We start from the raw sequence: 27821 nt of genomic DNA, 5'->3' as shown, positions 1-27821 counted from the left end.
CTCTGCAATATTTCACAGTATTAGGCTACTTTATTAGGTTCACTTGCTAATACCGGGTTGCCTTTAGCACTGCTTTAATTCTTCAATATCAGCTGAACCAGTTTGATCATTCTTCTCTGACCTCAACAAGGCATTTTCACCCACAGAACTGACACCCACTGGATATTTTCTCTTTTTTGGACCATTCCTAGAGATGGTTGTGTGTGAAAACCCCAGTAGATCAGCAGTTTCTGAAATATTCAGACTCTGACACCAACCATGCCACGTTCAAAGTCACTTAACGTCCTCATTCAGATGCTCAGTTTGAACTTCAGCACATCATCTTGATCATGTGTACATGCCTAAATGCATTGAGTTACTGCCATGTGATTGGTTGATTAGCTATTTGCGTTAATGAGCAGTTAGTCGATGGTGAGTGTAGAATTGAATTGGGTTGCGAATGCATGTTGACTAAAGCTGAGATGCCCAAACTTTTTACAAGGACAAAAATTCAAACTTGATTCACAGCCGAAGGCAAATGTTACATTATATCCAACAATATATGTGACCTTGGACCACAAAACCAGTCATAAGTCGAACAGATATATTTGTAGCCAACAATACGTTGTATGGGTGAAAATTATTGATTTTTCTTTTATGCCAAAAAATCATTAGGATATTAAGTAAAGATCATGTTCCATGAAGATATTCTGCAAATTTCCTACCGTAAATGTATCAAAATGTATTTTTGTGAGTGGATATGCATCGCTAAGGACTTCATTTGGACAACTTTAAAGGCGATTTTCTCAATATTTTGATTTTTTACACCCTCAGATTCCAGATATTCAAATAGTTGTATCTCGGCCAAATATTGTCCTATCCTAACAAACCATACATCAATGGAAAGTTTATTTATTCAGATTTCAGATGATGTATAAATCTCAAATTAAACAAACGGACCCCTATGACTGGTTTTGTGGTCCAGGGCCACATATATACAGTCAAACCAAAATATATTCAGACACCTTGAATATTTCATTCATTATTACAGTTTATTCACTATAGTTTAAAAAAATGGCAATAAAATATGACAAGATCTCAGAGTTAAACTGTCAGAAATTTTTTTATCTTAATTATGTCAGAGAACACAAGCTAAACATGGCCAGGTCAAAGTGTCTGAATACATTTTGGTCCCATTTTTTTTTATTTTTTTTTATCAATTTTACTGGTAGTCCACTGTATGAAGAAATTTTGGGTATATGTCACATTTTGCTATCCTCACTTGCATAAATGAACTATAGTGTCCTGCACCCACTAGTAAAAATATATTAAAAATGATATCTAGTGTCTTTGGTTTGACTGTATATACCATCACACTACATTAACATTTTTTATTCAACTTTTTTAATTAAAAACAATTTTAACATTAGTTTTGGCTTAGGTATTGTCAAATTACACATTCAACAATGTCATTAATACGTCACTTTACTGATATAAGAACATGAAAACACGTAAAGCTCTAAGAAACTGCTCACAAATATGATCCTCTATGGATGAAGAAATACTTTGATATGTATCTACGTTTAGAAAATAATTTCTAGAATTTCTATGCTTTTTTTTAATGGGATGGAAATATTACAGGTCACAATATTGCGAGAAAACTTAAGGAAAAGTCCATATTGCAGCATCTCGGTCATGTTCGAAATACTAGCAGACTGTGCATGATGTCTAGTTTACTATATGTATGCCATGTTGACTCGTGACCTCAGTATGGTTTATTCAGAGAGTGGCGTTTAGTTATATCACAAATTAGGTTCATTGAACACTGAAAATGCATCATTATTTCTCAATGGAAGTGTTTTTTAGCTGACCCAGGCAGAAGGGACCCACTGCGGCTCGAGGTCCAGTTTGTCAATGATTCGCAGCAGCTCAGAGACGGTTTTCTCCTGCTCGTCGTTTGTGATGATGGCATCAAACAAGTGACCGTAGCTGTGCTCCATCTCACGTGCTTTCTCCAAAGTGTCTCTTGCATCCTCAGGCTGCGTCAGGCCACACGAGAGGGAATAAAATAAAAACTTAAGTATTGCTTTGTCAAAATCGATCAATGAGAAACAAAATATGATTTTACCATTATACACACATACGTGCAACAGTAGCAGTCAAAGGTTTGGACACATTTGGTAACACTTTAGTTAAGGTCCCTTTAGTTAACATTAGTTAAAGCATTAACTAACAATGAGCAATACGTTTGTTACAGCGTTAATCTTTGTTATCATTAGTAGTTAAAAAAAATACAACTTGTTTAGATTTATGGCTTTTCTCACAGTTTTAGAGTAAATCATATTTTGAAAAATATGTATTTCATATGAAATTTAAAAGTATTTTTGTGCATTTTTCATACTAAACTTAAACTTCTAGAAACTTTTTTTAAGTTTACTTTTTAAAACTTTTTTTTTTCTGCTAAGTGTCTTTTTTTTAAAACTTAAGTCTGTGCTCCAAAGTCCAAGATTTATGACTGTTAGGGTTAGGTCTGTGTTCAAAAAGTGTAATAAATGGATCATAACTATTCCATAGATATAATTTTGTACCATAAAATCATCTAAAAATACAAAATATTAAATAAAAAACATTAAACTAAAATATAGTAGATTCATTTCATTGAAATAATAAAATTTTTTTTTACTGCATTTTCATCTAAATGCTCCTGCTTAAATGCTCAAAATAATTATTCCAGACAAAAAATAACTGTTCCTACATGCATTTTTTTTTTAGAAAATATTTTTAAATGGATGATTTGGATCAGATAAGTGTTCAGCATACATGTGAACCTGTTCATTTTTATTTAAAAAGCATCCCAGAATGTTTCTGTTAGTGTAACATATTTTGGTCACTACATAATTACCTTTTTTTTACCACTATTATTTTAAATGTCTTACACTTAAAAAATAAAGGTTCTTTACTGGCATTGAAGGTTCCATGAAGAACCTTTAACATTCTTTGAAACTTTCTATTCAACAAAAGGTTCTTTAAAGTGGAAAAAGGTTCTTTAGATTATTAAAATGGAACTGATCACTGAAAGGTTCTTTGAGAAACCAAAGAAGGTTCTTCTATGGCATCACTGCAAAAACCCTTTTGGAACCTTTAGTTTTAAGAGTGAAACAATGATGGAGAGATTGAGATTGAGTGTCCAAATGTTTGACTGCTAGTGTAAATGATCTGAAAGAAAATGTTTAACATGAAGACCGTGTGTTTCTTCACTCCTCTGGCCAGCAGGGTGGAGAATCGCTCCTGAGGAGGAGGAAGAGGAGGAGGAGGAGGAAGAGAAGGCCTGATGAAGATGATGTACGGTTTAAGATCTGAGGAACATAGCACTCGCAGGGACTGAGAAATATAAAACACAAACAAGTGAAATGTAAAACAGAGAAAGAAACAAGCACAAAACAAGCTAAATGCAGATTAAACGTGATGAATATATGGTAACATTCACTGTCCAATAGGATGAGATGGATTTGTTTTTCAAACCAAAATAAATCTGTAACAAATTCCAAAATCCTATGAATGAATGTCCAGGTCACCATTAAGATTATTTTCATGGCAATTAAACACATGCATTACTATTTGTATTTTTTGATGTAATGAATCCCACTGTTTCTTATTTGTAATATCTGATATGTCTTAATATTAATTCTTGATTTAGATGTTTTAATGCATTGATTAAACTTAAGTATTTCACATAAATGAATGACAGTATATTTTATATGGTTAGAAAAAAAAGGCCAGCAGGTTTGGCGAAATAGTATGGCCTGTTGAGCAACTTGCTTTATTTAAGTGTAAAATGTGTCTGCATAAGATATACTGTATATTTTCTAGAAAGCTTCTTTCATAGCACCATTAAAGATTTTTTTTTTTTTTTGCAGCAGGTTATTTTAACTCAGAGTCATCATCAATTATATACAGACTTATAAATCTAGGTTGTGACAATACCTACCTGGCAGGTTTTCCTGAAGTATCCCCAAAACATTATTTTACTGATAACTAAATCAGACCAAACTGCAATTGTTTTTTAAAGTTTGTAATGAGCGCACAAATTTTTAATTAAATCAACAAATACCAATGACCTTTAAAAACCTGCGAGTCATAATACATGAATTCTGTCAATTCAGGAAAAGTACAAAAGAAGCGCTGGTCATGATGATAATGAATCTTGAATGAATCACATAAAAAACAATGCTAGAATACTTCTTAAAACTAAAGTGTGTATTTTTTGTGCAACTAATGTCACCAAACAGAATTGCAAAAATTCTGATCATTTTCAACTTTATTATAGTTAACCAAAATTAAAATAATTACTAATTACTTAAAATAAAATAAACATTAACAGAAATAAAATATAAAAAAAAAACTAAAATAACTAAAGCTGAAACTAAAATAAAAATTAAAACTGTATAGACTATATATATATATATATATATATTCGGTTCAGATGCTACACACGGGAGGAGAGTTTGTGTCATGTATATATACAAACTAGTATATATATATATATATATATATATATATATATATATATATATATATATATATATATATATATATGTGACAATATATATATATATATATATATATATAAATAAAATGCAAACAACTAAATTACTAAAACTTCAACTACAATTAAATTTAAAAATGGAAAATATAAAAATAAAAATTATAATAGTATCTCAATGATACTAAAACAACACTGGTTTTCAAACTGGTTTCCTGGTGTCAATGAGACAACATTGTTGTACTGGGCTTGTCGAGATGTATAAAGCATTAGTGCACTTCAGAATTAAAATTTCCTGATAATTTACTCACCCCCATGTCATCCAAGATGTTTATGTCTTTCTTTCTTCAGTCGAAAAGAAATGAAGGTTTTTGAGGAAAACATTCCAGGATTTTTCTCCATATAGTGGACTTCACTGGGGTTCAACGGGTTGAAGGTCCAAATGTCAGTTTCAGTGCAGCTTCAAAGAGCTCTACACGATCCCAGACGAGGAATAAAGGGGCTCGCACACTGGACGCGAAGCTCAGCGCCGCGACACGTCTTTAAAATTCGAACGCATGTTTTCTATGAGTGTACGCACACCGTCGGCGACATTCGGCGCCTGTCCGCGGCACCCAGCTACGACTCGGAAAACAATAGAAAACAATGCATTCGAATTTTAAAGACGTGTCGCGGCGCGACATAAACATCTTGGATGACATGGAGATGAGTAAATTATCAGGAAATTTTAATTCTGAAGTGAACTAATCCTTTAAATAAACTTATCTATTATTCAACAGCACCACAGTATTAGACTTTTCAAGGGAATCAAAAAATGTAAAGTTGAACACCTTGAACTGGGATAAGAGAAAGTATTTTAACAAAAAAAGACACTTCGCCTTAAAATACAAGTAAACAATTCTTTTGAAAATGAATATTGGATTTTAGCAGCACCCATGTACTGTCAGCCATTTTACTAAGAAAGCACCTGATAACAACACAAAAAAAGCAAACAAGAGACAATATTGTTTTAGTTGTATTTAATAGAGTCATACCTATAACAAGTAATGTACAAGTTCATACAAAATGAAAATATGGTCATTAAAGGCCCCAAAAAACACTAAACATGCAACATATCTACAAATCTCCTGGATGTCCATCTATGTGCCATTTCTTAAAGCAGTTACGTGACGAAACGAAGCACAATGCCACCTTGCAGTGGGAGCAGTATATGGGAGTCTTGACTTTATTTCCTTGTAGTTTGCACATGACACAAACTCTCCTCCCATGTGTAGCATCTGAACCGAAATACTCTGGATAGCACTGCTCCGTCTGGGCGGGCGAGGGTGGGGGAGATGACTCTGCGTCAGACGGTAAGTACATGTTCGATTTAACAGGGGTGGAAGGCACATGTGGCGACTTGCTTGTGGTGGCAGACTCTTTAGACGCGGATGTCGAGGGATCTTTGGCAGCAGGTGCGGAAGGATTCTTGCCTCTGCCAGCACGTGCCAACTCGGACACAAGCGTTTCCCTGAACAATTTATGGGTGAGAGGGATCTTGTTCTGAGCTTTCGCCAAATGTTGGTGAAGGATGAAACTGTTGACCACTGCGATGTCGAGAAAATGGAAGAAGAAGATCTTGTACCATTTTGTGGTCTTCTGGAGGACATTATAATACTCTATAAGGGAATCCGAGAGATCAACACCTCCCATATATTTGCTGTAGTCCTTCACAGCAGATGGAACAGGGATTTGACGTGTTCTCCACACACCATCGGCACCCTTGGCGTTCCTGGTGACTGTATCCCCCGTGAACGCCTTGTGAATTGTGGAACACATGAGGACTTCTCTCGCATCCATCCATTTGACAAACAGAAGAGGACCTTGTCGACACCAGCGGATGGATCCTCTTTCAGATCTTCCACTCAGGTCATTGGTCTCCGGTAAACTGGAGGTTTGACGCAAAGCACCACAAGCGAGGATGCTGTTCTGCAACAAATCCAAGAAAAGAGTTGGGCTGGTGTAGAAATTGTCTGTGTATAACCTATAACCATTGCCGAGGACTTTGTGATCCAGTAGTCTGATTACAGAATCGTACCCGACGCCTTTACCCGACGACGTAGAAGTCTTTCCTTCATAAACAAAGAAATTCCAGGTGTACCCGCACGACGAATCGGCAAGAACGAAGAGTCTGTAACCCCATTTAGTTGGTTTGTCATTCATATATGGCTTCAGTCCAATCCTAGCTTTGGTAGCGACCATTCTCTCGTCTACCGAAATCTCTCTGTTTGGGTGAAAGTGTGTCTTACACGCTAAAAGAACGTCTGTATACAGAGGTTTGATTTTGAGCAGTCTGTCATAACCAGGGGTGCCTTTCTTTTTGTTGTTCTCCTCATCTTTCTGAAGATCACAAAGGTGAAGATTCCAGGAGATGGCCTGAAACCTTGCTCGGGACATGACAGATTGCGGGTAGGGGAAGTTGTACATTCGCTTTCGTGCCCAGTAGTCCGCAATAGACTTCGCTTTCACTAGACCCATGTAGACAACTATCGCCACATACGAGTAGAACTCGGCTACGGTTAGAGGTACCCAGAGAAACTTCATTCCAGATTTTGCCCGCTTTTCGGCATTGCTATTAGTGTTTCTGACGATTGTCTTGATGGTAGAGCTGGTGAAAAACAATTGGAACAACTGTAAGGGTGTATATGTTGAGTCTGTCATGAGCTGGGGACCTGGAGGACGCTTGGGGGAGAAATTCGGAAGTACCGGTTCCTCATCCTCATTGTTGATGTCAAGCCACTTGTCTGGCTTACTGTCATTTACTACTTTCGTCCAGGGGGAATCCAAGGCAGAAGACGACCTGCCTCTGGCTTGTCTCAGTGAATAAGAAGTTGCGGCAGGCTTTGATTTCTCTACAGTAGAAGTCGGTTGAGGGATAGCTTTAGAGGTAGATGCAGGTTCTGGATTGGGTTCAGAGTTGGTGGAGAACGCGGGCACCAGACTTAATGTTAAGGTGGGATCTGAGATGGCTATGGGAGTAGAATCAGCAGCCGGTGTCGGATTAGGGATGGCTGTAGGAGCAGGTTCAAGTGTGAGGGTGGGTTTTAAAGCATGCTTACGAGGCCGGCCTCTCCGTCGCGGTAAGGTGGGTGCTGGACTAGGGATGGGTGTGGCTTCAAGAGTGGAATTATGGGTGGTTGGAGGACTGGCTTCAGAGGCAGGCTGAATGGTGGCTTCGGTGGTGGGAGTGGCTTCAGGGACAGGTTGAATGGTGGCTTCAGGGGTGGGTGTGGCTTCAGGAGCAATTTGAACGGTGGCTTCAGTGGTGGGTGTGGCTTCAGGAGCAGGTTGAATAGTGGTTTCAGTTGTGGGTGTGGCTTCCAGAGCAGGTTGAATGGTGGCTTCACTGGTGGGTGTGGCTTCAGGAGAAGGTTCAGAGGTGGATATAGAGAGTTTGCCTCGTGGTGAGGTAGGTGTAGGTGGGATGCTTCTCCGTGGTGATTGAGCCGACGCAGGTGATTTTGATTGCTCTGGACTTTCCAGTAAAAGGTTCCAATCTTCACCAGAATCAACACTGTAACACAATACAAATACATTACATGTGCATGTACTCACACACTGGTATGTAATACCAGTAATCAAAAAGTCATAGAAAACTACAATAAATGCAAGACTTCCTTACTCACTCTTCTTCCCACAGCTCCTCTTCCCTTCCTGAATCACTCATCTCATCGCTGTCGCCATCAAGGTCGCTGTTGATGTCGCTGTCGACCCGAAGCTGGATAGGTGCAGTATTAGGGTTGGCATCACAGGTGGGTTCGTGTTTTGGGATGGGTGTGGTTTCAGCGACGGGGATAGAGGTCAATGGTTCATCGATGGTTGTGGGAATGGGTTGAAAGCTGAATATAGTGGTGGTTTGAGAGATGGGTGCATGATCAAAAGTGGCTATAGGTGCAAGTTCAGGCAGAGGACTAGGGGTAGTTTTTGAGGTGTGTTCGACTGTCTGTTGTGGCATGGCGGCTGGAGGGAATGTGGATGAGAGTCGCTGCCTCTTTGCATTCAGTGATTCTGAACACTCTAGGCTTTCTTCCTGTGAAACTGGCCATTCTTCAGAAGCATCCACACTGCAACACAAACCAAATACACATCATGTACACTCACGCATCACAATTTACAGCACAATAACAATATATACGAATACTTGGACTTACATAATCGCAAGTAGGGAAGTCACAATTACTAGATTTTTAAAAAATCCTCGATTGCAATTTACCTGTGTCAAGTAACCGGCAAAATACTGGAAGTGGTGCATTCCACTAATGAGAATTCATGAACTATTGTTTGCTTAGGTAAACTTTAATTATCACAAAAAAATCCAACTACTCGATTAATCGTCAAAATAATCTACTGATTACCAAAATAATCATTAGTGACAGCCCTAATCAAAAGTTTGGGATTGGAAAGATTTTTAATGTTTTGAAAGAAGTCTCACATGTTCTCTTAGGCATTTATTTGATCAAATTTTTCATCGTTATAATATTTTAAAATGCAATTAATTCCTGCAATAGCAAAGCTGAATTTTCAGCTTGGAAACTGTAATACATTTATTTTCAGGATTCCTTTAATATAGAAAGTTCAAAATAACAGCATTTATTTGAAATATAAATCTTCTGTAACATAATAATTGTCTTTATTGTCAAGTTAATGCATCCTTGCTGAATAAAAGTATTATTTCTTTCAAAAAAATTTTTTTTTTACTCACTTGTCTTCCCATGGTTTCTCTTCCTTCAGCGTTTTGATCTCATTGGTGTCAGCGTCTAACAGCAGCCCTGTGGATGTGGGTGTACAGATGAGTGTGGCTATTGGTGCCGAATTCAAAGTGGAAGTGGAGTTTGGGGTGAGTTTAAAAGTGGATGTGGGATTCGGGATGAGTATGGGTGTAGAATTAGGGTCCAGCTTAATGGAGGATGTGGGACTGGAAAGGGTTATAGGAGTGAAATTAGATCCAAGAGTAAACGTGGGTGTAGAATTAGGGCCGAATTTAATGCCGCATGCAGAATTAGGGATCAGTGTGGCAAAAGGTGGGGGTTTAGGGACTATTGTGGGATACAGGGAGGGTTTAGGAAAGAGTTTGACTTTAGATTTGTCTTTAGGAGGTCTGCCTCTCCGTCGAGGTAAAGAGATAGCTGGGGTGGTTTTAGGCATGCTGCCCATCACTGGTGCCATTGAGGAGGGGTTCAAAGCAGTTTTAGGCGGTCGTCCTCTTCGCCGTGGTAAGGACGATGAAGGCGAGGAGGATGCGTGCCTCTTTAGTTTTGAACGCATGAGAGGCTCCCATTCTTCAGAAGAATCAATACTGTAACATAATAAATAGACTTAATATGCATGTACTTAGTGATTACAAATTAATCAGAATAATTATATAAAGAGGTTTATTGTGCTTTATTGCACTTTAGGCAGCAAAAAATACGTAAAAACCAGGGGAACAATGAAAACAAAACATAGAAGAAAAAAACTAGTGCTTGCAAACAACTTTTCACATTGCCAACTGCTTAACATACAGATACTATTCAAACTTTGATTCTTTTGCAAACCTTTATAAGTTTAAGGATTTTAAAGGTGCTGGCAGCAATTGTTAAGGGTTCCCTTCGGTTTTCCACCATAATAAAAGCTTGGAGGTTTAACATTGGAAAATGAGTATTAGTACTGTAATTTTACAGATGTACTGTGAAATAAAATCATTATTATTAAATCTTTTTTTTTTTTAATTTTACACTAAAATATTACAATAGTAACATTTCTTTTGTTAGAAATTTTTATTTAATAGTACTACTACTACTAATTATTATTACTATTATTACTTTTTTAGTCATAAATTACAACATTTCTGTCCAAATTATGCTGCCTTTTTAAAACTTTTTAAAATCACAATTTTTAGCACAAAAATTACAATTAGATTTTTGCCCCCAAAACTTTGTGAAAGTCGTAGGGTCTGGGAAGCATCACACCCTTTTTTAACCAATCAGAAATGTTCTCTTTTCTGGCTGTCAATCATTTTCAATCAATCAAGACTCTATAAAACAAAGGAATGCTGCTCAATCTGCTGATTATGTGCAACATGTTTGGCATGACAATATTTGGAGAAGTCTAGTACAAAAAAATGCTGTAAAATTAGGATCATCTTATGAATCGCTTACAAGCCGCCGTACACAAAAGGGCCAAAGTTTGGCTGGTAAACAATGCTGTAACTATACCATCTGTCTGCAAAGTGCATCTTTCCCCATTGGCTACCATTCAAAACAAGTCATGCATTTTGTGCAAAGAGTATATGCATGCACAGCTCCCATAGCAGATTGCTATTTTTGTTGCATAGCAACAATGTTTTACCAGTGTCAGACCCCTTTTAAAGGCTATAATTAGTGGAGAAACTGACTGCTTGCTCCATGTATTATAAACCTTCTTGGGCACACGATTATTGCGCTTTTTATACCAGTGACAAATAATCAGTCATATCTTTGTCTATAAGAATCTGGAAATCACTTGGAAGTGATGAAATATTTTACTTATCCTATAGAAAACAATTGTAGAATTAGTTTGAATACCGTTAAAGCCAAAAGTGTTGGCCTACGTGGCTGCGAGGGTCAAATGTATCACTAAGCATATTTAGCTTAGTCAGGGATTTTTCTAGTAAACAACAGGTGGCTGTGAACAGAATAAGATCATTATCAAAAGGAGGGAGAGAGCTTAGTGTCCTTGGAAAATGTTGTATCTTGTCTTTGATTTAAGGATGACCATCAATTGGCATGTTTCCACAATTAGAGAGAGAGCCCAGAATAAAAGGACTTGATGAAGGGTGAATCTTACCAGAGAGTGAAATCACTTAAATATTGCGAAATAACAGATAAGAGAAATGTATAAGAATTGCGCCCTGGCCAGAGACAATCTCAGATGCAGCAGCTGGCATCTCGGCTTTGTTGATTTGCTCAATAAAGTCTGATTTTGACTTCTGAAACTCTGAAACTTCATTTGCAAGATAGAGAAGACATTTCTCCACAACAACAGCTGCGGTTTTTATATTGACATATTTCCTATTGGAACAAGAATTTGGGGCAGGACACATCGATGGGCAAGCCTTTATTTTGTGTCAGCCATGAACAATGATTTTCAATATTTAGAGGACTGGGCATTCTTATTCTAGAGAGAATTTGATTGGACAAAAATATGGATACGCCCCTGAAGGCAAGATGACTTCATTTAGATTTTAGCCCATTTCCTAGATGAGAAAAACAGTTATAATATAGCAATAAATTTATGTATAAATAAATATAGAACTTAAGGTTCATTATATATATATATATATATATATTAGTGTATTAATTAATTTTATGGGGTCTTTAACACTATTCTTTACACTATGATTTTATACTTTGGTGTCTTTCAAGCACTGTTCTTTTTTTCTATCCAGCTTCAAGAACTTCAAAACTGCATTTTGTAGTAAACAAAACATTTTTCTATCCTACAACAGGTAAAAACACTACACGTGACGTATTACTTACTCTTCTTCCCGCGGTTCCTCCTCCTCCGCCGAATCGTCGAGCTCATCGCTGTCTGACAGAGGCTTGTATCCAACTTCAGAATCGCAATCTTCTATTACACACTCGATTTCATAAAACGTTTGCCTTCTCGCTCCGACATCCTCCGGCGATGCCATTTCGAGCAGGGGAAAAAAAGGCGGAGAAATCTGAACGCAGCCTCCTCACACCGGGATCAGACGCTGCAGAACATGCGCGCAGACTCAGAGCAACAGTGAGGTTTCTGCATTCGCCCCGCCCCCCACCAGTACGTAGCGATTATTGCAGTGTCTGATTGGAACACAATCTTGATTGACGTGCCCACGAAAGGCTGAGATCATCAGTTACGCGACGTGAAAAAAGCAGACCCTATTATTTTGAGGAAAAAGTATTTTAAAAACCAACACAAAATCTTTATATTTTCCATGTAAAGTATTTATTATTTTAGTGCAGTCTTGTGTAGTGTAATTATGCTGTCTTGACTGTTGCTTCTTGCCCTTTTATTTGCCTTGTCTTGGTGGTTGTCATATTGTTTACAATAAAAAAAAAAATATTCAGGTAAATATTGCTCTTTATTAATATGTATTGTTAATGGTGCATATAAATGAAATTGATGAAATAAAAGTTAGCTATTTGATGATGTGTAGTTCACATTTTCACAGCTTTTTATATATATATATTATATATATTTTAACCAATTCCATGCATCTTATACTTGGTAATAGCCATTATGAGTCCTTACTCAGTCTTACCCTGGGCTGCAGACACAGCAGGCATATTTTTCCTGAGTTGACAACCTGTCTGACTGAATCTGTATTTGTGCCGTACAGGTTCTGTTCAAACTCGCCCGACTCGATGAATTTCCCTGCAGCCAGTTCAGATTCAAAGCTCTGTCGTGATACAAAGTTGTACTCTCTTCCGTTGAGCTCATGCGTGCGGGGGTTTCGTGTGGTGTCTGTTCAAAACGTGTTCAAAATCACATATAAGTACAACAGATATGTATAAACAAAACAGTAGACAGTGTATAAATAATTATTAGTTCTTTTAAATTGTAATAATATTTTACAATATTACTGTTTTTACTGTATTTTACATCAAATAAATGCAGCCTTGGTGAGCTGAAGAGACTTCTTTGAAAACATTAAAAAAATCTTAATTATGATTGCAAGTGTATGTAAACCTTCCAAATCAGTCCCTAATGACATTTAATTTTGGTATAGGGGTCATTCTACAGAATTGGTGCAAACTGCTGTCCCACAAAAACACATTTAAAAAGAATTTAAGTATTCAAATTTGAGATGTTTACTAAGATCCATCTATTATCTATTGAATCCCACAATAATATTTAAGATATCAGTAAGCTTAATATATATAAAATCATTATTTATTGGGTACTTTCAATTGGGAGGTGACCCTAACCCCTAAATTTCAACTTGTGAAAATGATATCGAAATAATTTTTTCCATTGTTGTTTTTAAAAATATCTTTTTAAAAAGTGAAGTTTTAAAAAATATTTAAATTATATAATTTATTTTTAAATCATGAAACTTTATATAAAAAATGTGTCCCGCATTTTCATGTCACTACCGAAACAGTGTATGTTTTAGTCCATTGGCAGAGACTGATTTTAACACACTTCTACATTTTTGATCAGGAAATATTCCTGTGTCCTTCCCTCTCATAGCCTCTCTTTCATAGTAGATAGGTACCATCATTTTGAGTTAAATGTGTTCAAAAGTCTGAAAATCTGTGTGTAACTTTAAGGAACGTCACTACCAAACACATTTTTTTTCTGCAATTAAGCAAACTTTTTTGGGTGTTATTCCATAAAATTTGTTTTTTATGTGTGTACAACTGTTCAGAACTATGCTAGCTAACCATGTGCTGATTAACATTTTTGAGCTAGACTCAAACGTATCTTAAATTGTCATTACCGAAACTTCACCACATGTGTTGGTCGTGACTGTTTCGGTAGTGACAAACAATCGTTTATTTGGGGGAAATAAACAAAATTTTAGTACAGTTATGCAAATCATTAGAATTTTAGTATGTTTTATTATGCAAATCATTAGTGTTTTAGTATGTGAGTTAAAATTCTGTAATGTGATGTGGTCGCTACCAACACATTACTGTCACTACTGAAAAGTTTCCAACTCTGACTTTGAATCAATTCTGTAGAATGGCCCATAGATGCTGCTTATGTAGTTTTGGAAATGAGCCATTGTGGTTATATTTAATGTTAATGAACTTTACGCCAAAGTTGAAAAGCACAGTCTTACGTGGAACAGCACCGGCGAACCGGTCAGGCTCTAAGGAAAGCAGTCTCTGTCTCAATTCATCATGTCCGCTGTTTGGTGGACCAATCAGGGCGACGGGACGCTTGTGGTTGGGCGGCTGACGGTACAGTGCCACCTCCTCATAGGTCAGTATATCTTCACTGTAAAGCTCTGAACAATGACAAATGTTCCTTACTGATGAGTTTTTGCAAAATATAGATGTCATTAGTCTAGACTAGGGCTGTTGAAATCAGCTAAAGATCACGTTACAGGACTAAAATCTGACATTTCTCAGAGAAATTCCTAAACAATGAATGTCCACAACATGAGATAGGGGTGAATTCAGGTTGATTGGGACACTTTTTCCCAGTCATCTCAATGGCAAATGTGTCATAATCAACCTTTGCTGGATACCAAAAGGTAAAGGTAAATCTGTCAGTATGTCTTGTTTTTTAATGCAAATTTCAACCAAGGCATGAGAACTGCTTTCATTGTTATTTCATTTTGCCCATCTTTAGTGTGGAGAGGCATGCAAGAAATCACAAAAGAAGAAACCTCCCTCCGTGAACGGCTGTCAATTAGCCAACGACTCTTGTATCCTCAGCCTTTAACCATTCACTCCTCATTCCCATCAGATTAATCAAATTTACAGTTTGCCCCAAGTAAAATGGGTGGAAAAAAAACCCCTATACTTGCACCCAAGCTGTAAATAGCCAGGAACAATCAGTTCAATCAAGGATAAATTCTGATTTCTTAACTAAGAATTTAGAAGATCACACTCACCAATATTCTTATTAGGGTTATACAATAGTTTCTTTCGTTGCTTTTTGCTTTTCTTAGCACACCAAAGTTTCCCTGAGGAAAGAAGAACTATTATCATTGACACAGAAGTGTTATGAACTTTCCACACAAAGACTGACGGCAACTTCGAAGTATTTAAAGGAGGATGAAAACTCAAAGAAGCATGCATGTTTATGTCTCTATATTAGTTTTAGCAGGGATTTCTGGCAGCAAGTGAGTGAATTCCAGACAGACACTGTCCAGCTTACCTTTATACTCTTGATTCCTGTCTGTGATGGTTTTCTTCATGGCTTCTCTGTGCTGTTGGAAGCTCTTCCCTTGAGAGAACACAACATGCCTCTTGTTTTAGACATACTGCACCACATATACTAGTTATTTGTTAGAGAAAGACTATATATTATATTCTATAAAAGACATAAAACCATCAGTGTTAACAAAATAACTCTAAACAAGCATGAACTGATATGGTTTAAACTGGTAAATTCAAGTACATTCAGAATGTCTTAACATAATGTAACATTTTGATACATGAAAAAAATCGCACAAAAAGAATTCTGTGATTTCAATTTAAAGAGATCATTGAATCATTCAGTGTTGTTATTGTTAACTAAAAATATTAAAAATAGTTTTCAGTCATTCAGTAATATTGAAATAAAGCTGAAATAAAAATTTTGCCTTGACAACTAACTGAAATAAGTTTAACTCTTTCCCCGCCATTGAAGGAATTTTCTTGCAATCCATGTTTTCATTGTTATACAGTAGGGGGCGCTATTACGCATGTTCTGAAAGAGTACAGAATCTCCAGATCAAAACACAGGCGAAGAAGAAGCAGGAACAAGCGACAGAAGAATTGCTTACGCACATGTCTTCAGACATTAAACAGCATATAAATCAATATAATCAGCACATAAATCGTTCTGAATACGTTCTGGATGAAGTCTTTGACAAAAAACGCAATTTTCTCAGCTTTTTTGTTCAAAATGTTGCTTTTTTTTATGAAACTTACCCACATTCAAGTGTTGATAAAAAAAGAATGCATGAGGCTAGAATAATTTTGTTGTTGTTTAAAAGGTTTTGTTCTTTCTTTTGATATATTGAATGTTCAGATATTGTACAAAATATTCTGGGGGCCATGAAAATTGAAAATGCTGGCACTGGCTGGCAACTTCAAATATTAATAAATAATATAATAGTACATAAATAATAATAAAATAATCACTGAATAAGAGTTTAAACGTTAAAAAAAAGCTAAATCATTGCAAATACATGATGAATATTTGATATGCTGCCTTATTTGGCAAAAGCAAAACATAATTTTTGTTTTCAATGGAATTACATGCATGTCTTTGTTATATCTATCCCATAACTCAGCAGGCAATATACTAATTGTTCTAACCAGGAATGAGGCCAGCGAGGGGCTTCTGGTCCTCGTGACCTTCCCTGTACGCCTGCCACCAATTGGGGTCGTCCTGGCTAGTGACGTGGAGGATGTCTCCCTTTTGGAAGGACAGGCCAAGCTCTCTGCACGGCACATATGGGTCCTCAGATGGGTCATAGCTGAAGTTTGCTTTTACATGCATCTGTAAAGAAAGAGAATAAGGAGGAGAGGTGAATGACACATTTAGATGAAGAAAATTAGTTCTGTTCCAATAGCTAATGAGCTGCATACAGAGCACTATGTCTACTCAAAATAGTGATAGCAAAGTTATATAGCTTCATAAATGATCTTACATTTTTACATCACAAATATACTTAATGCATAAGGCAATGCCAGAATGCATTATAGCAAGAAGCCCGCAAGGGTCAAAGACAAAAATCCTAGAGGGCCCCTAAGACACTCAAAAGAAGGAATGAAGATGAAGAAATGATGAAGATGAAGTCGTACCACAGTCGGTCTGTGAGGAGCTATTTTGTTTTGAGAGTTTGGGATGAGGAGAAATGTGAGGGACCCATGCATGCTGGACTAGAGACAAAGAAAAAAAAGAAGCGAAACTTATTAGAATGATTTTTGAAGAATCATGTGTTAAAATTCAGCTTTGATCACAGGAATAAATTACATTTTACTATATATTCACACAGAATACAGTAATTTTAAATTGTAAACAAATTATTATGGTTAAGTAGGCCAAGAGTATGAGGCGTTTCAAAGAGTTTAGGACCTGCTAGATCTCACCAGTATGTTGTGAACATCATTAACACTTTTTCCACGGACTGGAACGCCGTTGATCTCTAGGATTTCGTCTCCTTCACTGAGTAGGTTGCTTTTCTCTGCAGTTCCTCCACTCACCACCCGGCTGATGATGACGCAGTCATGTTCGTTACGAACCGTCACACCCTAAACATACACAGAAAGACAGAAACAGTTTGAAAGTTTGAATATAGAATTTAAATATAAAGTTTAAAATCAGAATAAAAAACTAGTCTGAAGAAATAATAAAAAAATATAACACTTGAATCTATTTCTGGGTAAAGATGTATGAATTTTACCAAAGGCATGTCACGAGTTTTCTCCAGGGAAACGAGTTTGGTGGTCTTTTCATCCTGGTCCACATCTTCAATAGTTTCAACATCCAATTCCTGCTCGGCTATGCAGTCATGAGCCTCCATCAGGGCCTGAGGAAGAACCATAAACATCAACTCTGGTGAACAGAGATGTCGGCATCGACACTTTTGACTTGAGCCAGTAAGGAATCATCCAGAACACCATAGCAGCCACAAAGCAATACCTTAGCAACCTTGTAGCAACCACCCTGAACACCCCTGCAATTGAATATTAAAAAACTCACTTAAGCATTTCAACTGCATAGTAACACCTTAGCAACCACCTACCAACTCCGCAGAAAACAGTCTAGCAACATAAATTCAACCACCCAGAACATCATAACAACCACATAGCAACATTTTAAAACAACTCAGAACACTTTAGCAACTGCAAAGCAACACCCTAGAAACCACCTATCAACTCCCTAGTAAGCACAGAAAACACCCTATAGCAGCTACCTAGCAACAGCCTAGCAACAGCCTTACAACCACCCAGAACACCATAGTAACTACATTGCAACATTTTAAAACACTCAGAATACATTAGCAATGGCATAGCAACACCCTAGCAACAACCTATCAACTCCCTAGTAAGCACAGAAAACACCCTATAGCAGCTACCTAGTAACAGCCTAGCAACAGCCTTACATCCACCCAGAACACCATAGCAACCACATTGCAACCTATTAAAACACTCAGAATACCTTAGTAATGGCATAGCAACACCCTAGCAACCACATATCAACTCCCTAGTAAGCACAGAAAACACCCAATAGAAGCTACCTAGCAACACCCTTACAATCACCCAGAACACCTTAGCATTCACATAGCAACATTTTAAACACTCAGAACACTTTAGCAACTGCATAGCAACACCCTAGAAACCACCTATCAACTCCCTAGTAAGCACAGGGAACATCCAAATAGCAGCTACTTAGCAACAGCCTAGCAACACGCTTGAAACCACCAAGAAAACCATAGCAATCATATTGCAACATGGTAAACAACTCAGAACACCTTAACAACTGCATAGCAAGACCCTAGCAACCACCTATCAACTCCGTAGTAAGCACAGAAAACACCCTATAGAAGCTACCCAGCAATAGCCTAGCAACACCCTTACAATCACCCAGAATACCTTAGCATCCACATAGCAACATTTTAAAACACTCAGAACACCTTAGCAACTGCATAGCAACACCCTAGAAACCACCTATCATCTCCCTAGTAAGCAAAGAAAACACCCTATAGCATCTACATAGCAACACCCTTACAACCACCCAGAACACCATAGCAACCGCATAACAATATTTTAAAACACTCAGAACACCTTAGCAACTGCATAGCAACACCCTAGAAACCATCGATCAACTCCCTAGTAAGTACAGAAAACAGTCTATAGCATCAGCCTAGCAACACCCTTACAACCACCCAGAACACCAAAGCATCCACATAGCAACATATTAAAACATTCAGAACATAGCAACACCCTAGCAACCACTCAAAACCCTAGCATCATGGTGGTAACCTCGGCACCTTGATTGTCTTCAGAAAATATAAAAATCAAGTTATGTAGAATAACTGTATGCTTTGAAAACAAATCCTGCCTTAAAAATTCATTCAAACAAGCAAACAATCAATCTTCTTTCAAGCTGAGAAGCACTCAAGCAAGTTCCCGCCCATTTTGTTTAACCCAAAACTCGAAAACCCTGCCATAGGATTGCCGCTTTACCTCAGTGAAGTTGACAGGCGTACCGTACCCTGCAATAATAACCCTTGGCAACATCAGTTTCTCAATGCCAGACTGCCAAACACGATGCACAGCTTAACCTGAACATAAACCCAATCCTCCATAATCTCCCCACAGCACTGTCAATCATCACATCACCTCTTACCTGTAATTTTTCATACAGTAGAAAGACAGAGCCGTACTGCTTTATACGCCTGCTGTGCGTGTGGTGACGAAAAGCAGCGGGAGGGCTGGGAAAGGGGTGAATATCTTCAGCAGAGCTGTAATGCAGGGAGGGTAATAATCTTGTGCCCTGTTCTGTGACAGGTATCTATTTCTAAGGCCGTTAATTGGATCTAACCTGTGGTGTGTACAAATAGACACACAGGGAAGTTGTTTTCATGCCCTTGTTAGGGTTTGATTTGGGCCTGAATATGTTAGACAACAGACCACGTCTTGAATCTTTGATCAATGTATTAGTTAATACATTAACTAACATTAACTAACGGGACCTTATTGTAAAGTGTAATAACAAATAAGTGCACCTTGCATATTTATCAGCTTTTAAATGGGAGGAGAAAATTCCCATATAGCTGTTGCTGATGTCAAAGGTTGTGTGTCCATTAAACATTTAGAAAAATTATACAGATGCCAATAAGTTGTGTGACACTCTCTCATCATTTACCTGTAGATGTGGTGAAGTCAACAGGCCTGTTAGTTCTGTGGCTTCAGTGTGTTTACTGCACTGCAGGACACTTTCCACCTGGAGACCATGAGTTAAAAGTGAAGTTAGTAAAGTTTAATATAGACCTTTTAAGACTCTAGACAAGCGTGACTATTGATCATTAAAAAAATGTTTTAAGCATAGACCTGAAAATGAAATGTCCAGTTTAAACTGTCATACATATTGAATGCTTTGAAGCGCAGACTTACGTTTGGCCTCTTTTTAAAGAAGACACTTAGCAGATTATTGCTGAAGTGAAAAAAAAAAAAAAAAAAAAATTAAAAGTGAAAATAAAAAAGTTAGAAGTTTAAGTTTATTATTTTAAAAAATGCATAAAAAAGATTTTAAAATTGTATATAAAATATATATTTTGCAAAACATGTTTTACTCTAAATCTGCTGGAAAATTAAAACCAAATTTGAGTTTAATATCTCAAAAAATGAGCTTTCAGTAAGATTTTGTTTGGGCGCAGTACTAAACGTTTCCACTAGATGAAATTTGCTTTGTTTTCAAAGCGCTCACTTTTGACCAGGAATAGTACAAGTTTGACTATTTTTTTCAGGACCATTTAACCCTTTCGAATCACGTCCATGATTTTTTATTTGTGTTCACATAGCATTGGCAAAACCTTTACCAAGTTTCATACCACTCCGAATGAAGTAAAAAATTCTTAAAAAACAAAACAAAAAACATTTTAGGTCAAAAATGGCCAAACAGCATCAGAGGGTTAATTAATTGCAATAATCTTACCACAAATCAGCATCCCTTCATTTTTAAAAGATCTGTTTAGGATCATTCTAGTTTCCTTCTATTAAAATTCCAGTTAAATTTCAGATCTGATTACAACATGGTAACCTTTATAATTGTTGAGGCACAAATCATCATAAAAACTGTTTATATACAACTATTTTTTGTATTTTAAAGTCAATATAAAATAATTAATCATATTCAGTTTTTTAAATACATGTTTCTACAGCTATTGTAAGAAATTCATTCATGCCATTTGTATGTTTACAACCACAAATCCAATCAATTCCCAAAAAATAAAATAAAGTCCCATTCAATCTCTTTACTTGTTGAATATCCTGTTTATGAAATGTGTAACATTACATAAAAAAGGCATGTGAATACTATTTCATGATGACTAAGTGATGAAACAGCTTAAAGTGGACTCGCTAACACTTCTCTTATTGCATTTAATAATCTAATCGGCACACACATATGCAGTGATTGTGATAATCCATTAGATCTCATTCTGGCCTCCAAGAAGTCTTAGTGCATCACACTTCAGTCTGTAAGCTAATGACGGATTACATACCCAAAGGCCAATGACTTCATCCAGCTACATGCTTTGGCACAGAGCAGATCAACCAATTACCATGTCCTTATTAAGCACTTCAGGTGCCTTTGCTCAAGTACAACTTCAAATACCTCAAAGAAGTATAGATTCACAGATTCACATGTAAATCGTGTGCCACGTGTTGGAGGCAGTGCAATCATAACAACCTGCGTATTTTACCCATGTCCTTTGGTACATCACCCTCTATTCCTGTTGGTCTTTGGAATTGCCAATCTGCTGTAAACAAAGCAGACTTCATTACATCTATCGCTACTCATTCAGGTCTCCATCTCGTGCCTCTGACTGAGATCTGGATCAAACCAGAGGAAACTGCCCCACCAATGGCCCTCTCCTCTAATTTCACTTTTTCCCACACCCCACACCTGACTGGGAGAGGTGGTGGCCTGCTTAATGTCCAATGAATGGAAGTTCAATCCTTTACCATCTCTCTGTGGCAATAGCTCATTTAAATTGCATGCAATTACTATCCCACCCTGCTAAAATCCATGTTGCAGTTGTTTATCGTCCCCCAGGTCAGCTAGGTAACTTCTTGGAGGAGTTAGATGTGTTACTCTCATTCTTCTCTGAGGATGGTTCTCCTCTGGTAGTACTTGGAGACTTCAATATCCATCTAGACAAACCTCAGGCTGCTGATTTCCACACTCTGCTTGCCTCATTTGACCTCAAAGGAGAGTCTACTATGGCTATCCACAAATCAGGTAGCAATTGGACCTCATCTACACACACTGCTGCTCCACTGATAATACACTGGTTACTCCACTACATACCTCAGACCACTTCTTCATCACTCTTAACCTTAACCTGACTCCTAACTCAACACAAACTCCCCCACAGGTCACTTTTCGACGTAACCTAAGCTCACCCTCACGCCTATCCTCTTTGGTCTCATCCACACTTCCTCCACTCTAACATCTTGTTTAGAGGACTTCTGCCCCCTTTCAACCAGACCAGCCTGTGCTACACCCTCTGTCCCCTGGCTATCTGATGTTCTCCGTGAGCATCGTTCTAGACTCAGGGCTGCAGAGAGGAAGTGGTGCAAATCTAAATATTCTGCAGATCTTAGCTTGTATCAGCCACTCCTCTCTTCCTTCTCTGCAAATGTCTCAGTGCTTAAACCACATACTACCACAATAAAATTAACAATTCTCCGAGTCCAACAACAAACGTCTAACCAATCAGCATCAGGGGGCGTATGACGGTCGAGGAGAGAGAACGAGCAAGAGGGAGATTTGAAAAGAAAAAAAAAAAAAAAACTGCAGAACGAGAAATGGGACACAATACAAAACAGCTCAAAAGAATATCACTGGAATGAAGGTTTATGACTGGGCAAGCGCTTCAGGACCCGGTTTATATTAGAAAAGCTTTCCAGTGCTGGAGAGAGCTAAGAGGGAAGGCCTGAAAACTGCTTTGATCCCTTCTCATGTGAGTACACTGCGTTTTGATTGTCTGGAGCTGCTGTGCTGTTTGCGACTAACAACGAACACTTTGTGTACTGTATGTTCATTTTTTGTGCTTCCTTGTCTTTCGTTCATCAACTGCGCTTTATTTTTCGTGAAGCATTTTGTTGCGCATCAGCTGTGATAAACAGACATCCACTCGCATTGCTTGTGTAACAGAGACCAGATAGTGAGAGTTGTGCAGGTAAACCACTGCACACTGACGGCGGCTAGAGAATGAGGTACTTAGCATCATCGGTAGTGCATTCGCCTCGCATGCCAGCAGCGATCGGGTTGGGGTTTGAAACCGACTCAGAGCAGGGTGGTTAGGATTGGAGAATGAGTTTTGGAGGTGGAGCAATGAAGAGAAGGGTGTGTTTGTTTGGGTTGATTTCAAATATCAACAATGTCCAACAGCGTAGTTCAAATACCACTTACTGCACCTTTAACTGCAAACAAACACGTTCTCCCCTCTTTCGCTCTCGGAGGCAGAAGTTTCCAAACTCATTCTTTCCAATCACCCAACTACCTGTCCGCTTGATCCTATCCCCACTCATCCTCATCTCATCTCTTCTTCAACTGTACCTGCATTCATTCACATTATTAATACTTCTCTTCACACTGGTACATTTCCTAAAGCATTTAACCAGGCTAGGATAACCACACTGCTTAAGAAACCCACTCTAAATCCAGCACTTTTAGAAAACTACAGACCGGTATCCATTCTTCCATTCATTGCAAAGACACTTGAGAGAGTTGTGTTCAACCAACTGTCTACTTATCCCACACAGAACAACCTCCTGGACAACAACCAGTCTGGTTTCAAGAGTGGACACTCAACTGAGACTGCTCTGCTCTCAGAGACTGGCATGAGCAGCTTCCAAATCATCAGTACTAATCTTGCTGGATCTGTCTGCTGCCTTTGACACAGTTAACCATCAGATCCTCCTGTCAACCCTCATGACAAAGGGCATCTCAGGAACCGCGGTCCAGTGGTTCAAGTCTTACCTCTCATTACATCAGAAGAAGAATGGCATCTACGCTAATATTAGTCTTTCTGTTTATCCCGAGGTTTACCGTAGTCAACCGGATCCGGGCCGTATCCAGGTGAGATTGAGGACCTGCGCCTTGACACGACCACAACGCAGCCCTGAAGTATCAGCAGAGATTGAGTCAACTAGATCATCCACTGTGAAGGCCTCATCGACACGACAGCCAGTGGCACAGTTCCTCAACAGACCGTCCCATACCGGCGTGACGAATACGATCCTCAACTGGATTGAACTGGAATAAATACTTTGAAAGTTGCGATCCTATCGGGCTTATGATAGCTACCTGAATCGTAACAAAGCACTGTTTGCCAGAGGAGAACTGGCCCCCCGACTCAGCCTGGTTTCTTCCAAGGTTTTTTTCTCCATTTTAACACCTATTTGCCACCTGTTTGCCACCTGATGTCACCTGTTGGAGTTTGGGTTCCTTGCCGCTGTCGCCTTTGGCTTGCTTAGTTGGGGACACTTGACATTTGATATTCAACAGTGCTTTGATCTGCCTACATTGACACCATTTTCTTTAAGAGCTGCTGTGCAGCCAAAATTATATACCAGTTATCACTGTAAAGCTGCTTTGACACAATCTGCATTGTAAAAAGTGCTATATAAATAAAGGTGACTTGACTTGACTTGACACTTCTCTTCTCCATCTACATGTCATCACTAGGATCTGTCATTCAGGAACATGGTTTTTCCTATTACTGCTGTGCGGATGACATAACTTTACCTTTCATTCCAACCAGATAATCTGACGGTTTCTGATTGCATCGCAGCCTGCCTGACAGACATTTCTGCCTGGATGAAGGACCACCACCTTCAACTCAACCTTGCAAAGACGGAACTGCTTGTGGTTGGTGCCAACCCAACACTTCATCACAACCTCTCCATTCAACTTGGTTCATCAACCATAACTCCTTCCAGGACAGCCAAGAACCTTGGAGTTGTGATAAATGATCATTTAAGCTGGCAAAACCGGCTCAAGTCCTTCACATAAAAATCAGCCTACAGGCTTTCATAGACAACCTAGGAAGTTGGGGAAGGTCTCGTTCACAAAAGTTGTTCACACATTGGTGATACAAAAAGCAATTAATACATGAACATTCTTACATCGCTCCTTTAAAGATGATTACTTTGTTTGAACAAACGTTCTATTAATGTTACTGGAAGAACATTTGTTCATAACCTTTCCAGAACATTTTGGTAGTTCTGAGAACGTTCCCTGTTAGCTGGGCTAGTACTCCACTCTGAACATGGACAATGTTATGCAGATGAATACAGTTAAAGGAAGTACCAGTCGTACCTCGTCTCTGATCTGCTGGGCATGTGCGGTGAGCGGGTATGGCGGGCAGAGGTGTCTCATGCCCAGAGCCACGCTGCGATGCATGCTGAATGCCTGCTGGAAGTCCGTCTGCAGCAGCAGCTCCAGCAGCAGCTGAACGTCCTCCTGACTCTCAGCATCAGTCAGATGCAGCTGCAGACGCTGCAGAGAGTCAAGCAAATCATCCAGCTCTGAGAACAGACAGAGAAAAATGGGGTAGGAAACGTCATTGCTAATGATGTTACAACAAAAAAACGGATCTTGGTTTCCCACGCCTTTTAACTAATGAACTGCAATGACTTTTCCAGCCACTTCTAAATTAATGATTTAGAAGTGGCTGGAATCTGATCGAAATTATAATGACTTAAAGGATTAATTCACTTTAAAATGAAAATTACCCCAAGCTTTACTTACCCTCAAACCATCCTAGGTGTATATGACTTTCTTCTTTCTGATGAACACAATCTGAGTTATTTTAATAAATATCCTGATGCATCCAAGCTTAATAATGGCAGTGAACTTAGGAATTCAACTTAGGAAGAAAGTGTATGTGTAAAGCTTGGGGTAATTTTCATTTTAAAGTGAACTAATCCTTAAAGATATAAAAAAAACCCATCAAAATTAAGTGACGTATTACGGAGCCCCGCACATGAAATGACATGCGGGAAAAAAATATGTATACTGTAGCCACGATTTAACCAAAATGAGGGAATGAATTATTAGGCTATATCATGCACTAATCTTGAAAACAAGATTAGTTAGATCATTGTGTGCAATGATCTTGTTTTACTAAATTGTGTCCACCTAATTCGTTCCCTCATTTTAGTTAAATCGTGGCCACAATATATGTATTTTTTTGTGTGCGTGATACAATAATCACTAAGAACAAATTAGTAAAACGTGCTAACTTATTAGTAAGTCGTGGGAACGAATTGGTAATTCATGACCATGAAATACTATATATTTTTGTCTGCAAGTCATGTGTGGAGCTCCATAATACAGTGCTTAAAACAAGAAAACATATCTGCCAAAATAAAATTAATTCAAAGGGAAAACAAGATTAGTTTTCTGACCCCACTGGCAGATATTTTTTCTTAAATTTATCTTGATTTATAAATATTATAGGAATGTCTGAAAAACAAGACAAATGAATTTTTATTTTGCAGTGAACATCAAAAATTACACACTTCACCTTCAAGGCTTTTTACAGTACCACAGTATTTACTGGAAGTCCAAGGTATTTACTATACCATGCTATACCATTGGGTTGCCCAAAAATCAGTGCAGAAATTCCATTTTCAAGTCCACATTGTGAAATTAAATTTTCACATTGGTCAGCAGTCTACATAATCCTGCGTGTTTCATCCAGAGAGTAAGACGTAAGCAGTCATTTAGCAGACATTTTTATCCCAAGGGATGCACAGTGCACTTCTTATAGGGACAATCCTGAAACCTGAGGTTAACCTGCTAATCACAAGTGAACTAGATATCCTGCTGAACTACACTAGCATTCAAAAGTTTGGGGTCGGTGAGATTTTTTTAATGTTTGAAAAGTCTCTTCTGCTCACCAAGGCTGCATTTAGTTGATCAAAAGTACAGTAAAAATTGTGAAATATTATTACAATTTAAAATAACCATTTTCTTTTTAAATATATTTTAAAATGTAATTTATTCCTGTGATTCAAAGCTGAATTTTCAGCATCATTACTCCAGTCTTCAGTGTCACATGATCCTTCAGAAATCATTCTGATATGATGATTTGCTGCTCAAGAAACATTTCTGATTATTATCAATGTTGAAAACAGCTCTGATGCTTCATATTTTTGTGGAAACTGTGATATTTTTTTCCAGGATTCTTTCATGAATAGAAAGTTCAGAAGAACAGCATTTATTTGAAATAGAAATCTTTTATAACATTATAAATGTCTTTACTGTCACTTTTGATCAATTTAATGCATCCTTGCTGAATACAAGTATTAATTTCTTTAAAAAAATCTTAATCTGTACATATTACTTTAGAACAGACTGAATTTTGATAAAGTCTACACATATTTTCTGATCTTTTCTTCTTCCGGCTGATTATTGTAGTATCAACTATTTTAGACTATTCCAAATCACTCCTAAACATGATGTCTTTGCAGGTTGTTAAACATTTAATTGCCTTAGTGTAACCCTTTAGTGTCTCTCACCTGTTGTAGTTTCCTCTTCTGAGGTTGACTTGGCAACATCCGTTGCATCAAAAAACAGATGATTGTTGCCCTCAGTGCTGCACTGTGTCAATTCGAGACACGAGGATGAGTTCAGATCAGTGTCCTGTGTCTGTTCAAAAGCCTCTTCCTCCTCCTTTATCATCATCACTTCCTCTGGACTGTCTTGGGATTTTCCCATCTGGTCTGGAGCGATGAGTTTGGCAGGACCGTCCATGTCCATCTCAGCGTCGTCACCTGAGTCCTCCGTCGTGTCATCGTTTATGTGTAACGTTAACATGGCTGTTTTATAATGAAGGTCAACACTA

General features: G+C 37.9%; 2 protein-coding genes across 2 annotated transcripts; both read right to left on the bottom strand.

The window, feature by feature from the left end:
* Positions 1-21: 21 nt before the first annotated feature.
* On the bottom strand, positions 22-27793 carry pals1b (protein associated with LIN7 1, MAGUK p55 family member b). Its single transcript, XM_051875691.1, has 13 exons — positions 27496-27793; positions 25289-25497; positions 20105-20182; positions 17637-17762; positions 17323-17484; positions 17035-17112; positions 16546-16729; positions 15398-15466; positions 15132-15203; positions 14352-14519; positions 12825-13027; positions 3223-3360; positions 22-2018 (listed from the first exon to the last, which is right to left on the bottom strand). The coding sequence occupies exons 1-13, from the start codon at positions 27791-27793 to the stop codon at positions 1842-1844; spliced, it is 1962 nt and encodes a 653-aa protein (XP_051731651.1). The 3' UTR covers positions 22-1841.
* Positions 5527-12327, bottom strand: LOC127502103 (proteoglycan 4-like). The gene is made up of 4 exons (XM_051874658.1): positions 12058-12327; positions 9264-9857; positions 8188-8625; positions 5527-8075 (listed from the first exon to the last, which is right to left on the bottom strand). The coding sequence occupies exons 1-4, from the start codon at positions 12210-12212 to the stop codon at positions 5639-5641; spliced, it is 3624 nt and encodes a 1207-aa protein (XP_051730618.1). The 5' UTR covers positions 12213-12327; the 3' UTR covers positions 5527-5638.
* Positions 27794-27821: the final 28 nt, after the last annotated feature.

The sequence above is a fragment of the Ctenopharyngodon idella genome, chromosome 20, assembly GCF_019924925.1.
Source record: "Ctenopharyngodon idella isolate HZGC_01 chromosome 20, HZGC01, whole genome shotgun sequence".
In the NCBI taxonomy this organism is placed as follows: domain Eukaryota; kingdom Metazoa; phylum Chordata; class Actinopteri; order Cypriniformes; family Xenocyprididae; genus Ctenopharyngodon; species Ctenopharyngodon idella.
Note: the sequence above shows the minus strand (reverse complement) of the source record. Positions and strands in the feature narration are given on the sequence as shown.